Source organism: Bison bison, unplaced genomic scaffold (genome assembly GCF_000754665.1).
Source record: "Bison bison bison isolate TAMUID 2011002044 unplaced genomic scaffold, Bison_UMD1.0 scf7180017854906, whole genome shotgun sequence".
Lineage (NCBI taxonomy): Eukaryota > Metazoa > Chordata > Mammalia > Artiodactyla > Bovidae > Bison > Bison bison.
Genome location: NW_011485479.1, coordinates 29,599 through 30,514, shown reverse-complemented (window position 1 = coordinate 30,514; position 916 = coordinate 29,599). Strand labels below are relative to the sequence as shown.

The window sequence follows — 916 nt, the reverse complement described above, 5'->3', positions numbered from 1 at the left end:
ACGCCCAGCAAACCCCTTGCCTCTCTCATTCCCTGTGGGGCGTTTAGTCCAGGCCGCAGGGGCTGCATGGAGGGTGGAGAGAGCTCTGGAGTGGGGAGGGGTAGGGACCCTGCTTGGCAGACGTAGCGCGACCCAGTGGATCCAGTGGATCCAGCCAGAACTCACCCAGTTGCCACAACAGCAAAAGCCTTTTTCGCCCGCTCATAAAATGCAAACCTCTCCACCATCCCCAGGGAGAACTGGAAGGCAGAGCAGGAGGGTTGAGGTTCAGGCCCGGGGGCAATGGGAAACTCTGCAGGCTGGGGTCCCAAGGACACTGGCCTTCTGACCTGTGTGGACTTGGCAGGCAGGGACACAGGGGGCGGTGGTGGCCACCTGACTGGGGCCCCTGAATCACCTGAGCTGCCCCCCGGGTGGTGGGTGGGCCTACTGTCCAGACCAGGAGCCCTGGCTCCTTTCAGGAAAGTCCCACCCAAGACCTGCCCAGCCCTTTGCAGGACAAGGGGTGACAGGCAGCATCGGGCCAGGCCTCTGGCCACAAGTGGGAGCCAGGAGTACCCTGCTGTTCCCAGGATGGGGTGTGGGAGGACCCCCAGGCAGAGATAGATGAGGGTCCTGGGAGGGAGGGGGTTGGCCAGGGCAGGAACTCGCATAACCATGGTGCAGAGTTCCAGGGCTGTCTTTCACTTCTCCTGGGCCTCCAAGGCACAGAGGGTCCCTGAGCCCTTTCCCAGTGGGGATCTTAGGCTCACCTCATAGCCAGCCCTGGAAAGGATGGACTGGTAGCTCGTCCACACTGGTGTCAGCAGGCCGCTCTTCCTGTCGCTGGGCACCAGCTCCATGACCATAGCCTAGAGACGGAGGGGCTCGGCTCTTTGGCCAAACCCCCTGGCCTGGGTGCCCTCAGGGCGCCCCC

At 63.2% G+C, this 916-nt stretch overlaps 1 protein-coding gene across 1 annotated transcript in view; it reads right to left on the bottom strand.

The window, feature by feature from the left end:
- Positions 1 to 907, bottom strand: part of FUOM (fucose mutarotase) — a 1,422-nt gene extending 515 nt beyond the window's left edge. The window contains exons 1-2 of the mRNA XM_010857577.1: positions 753 to 907; positions 166 to 239 (exon numbers count right to left, since the gene is read on the bottom strand). Coding sequence (XP_010855879.1) covers positions 166 to 239; positions 753 to 848 — 170 coding nt within the window. The 5' untranslated portion in view covers positions 849 to 907. The remainder of the gene's footprint in view (positions 1 to 165; positions 240 to 752) is intronic.
- Between the last annotated feature and the right edge of the window lie 9 nt (positions 908 to 916).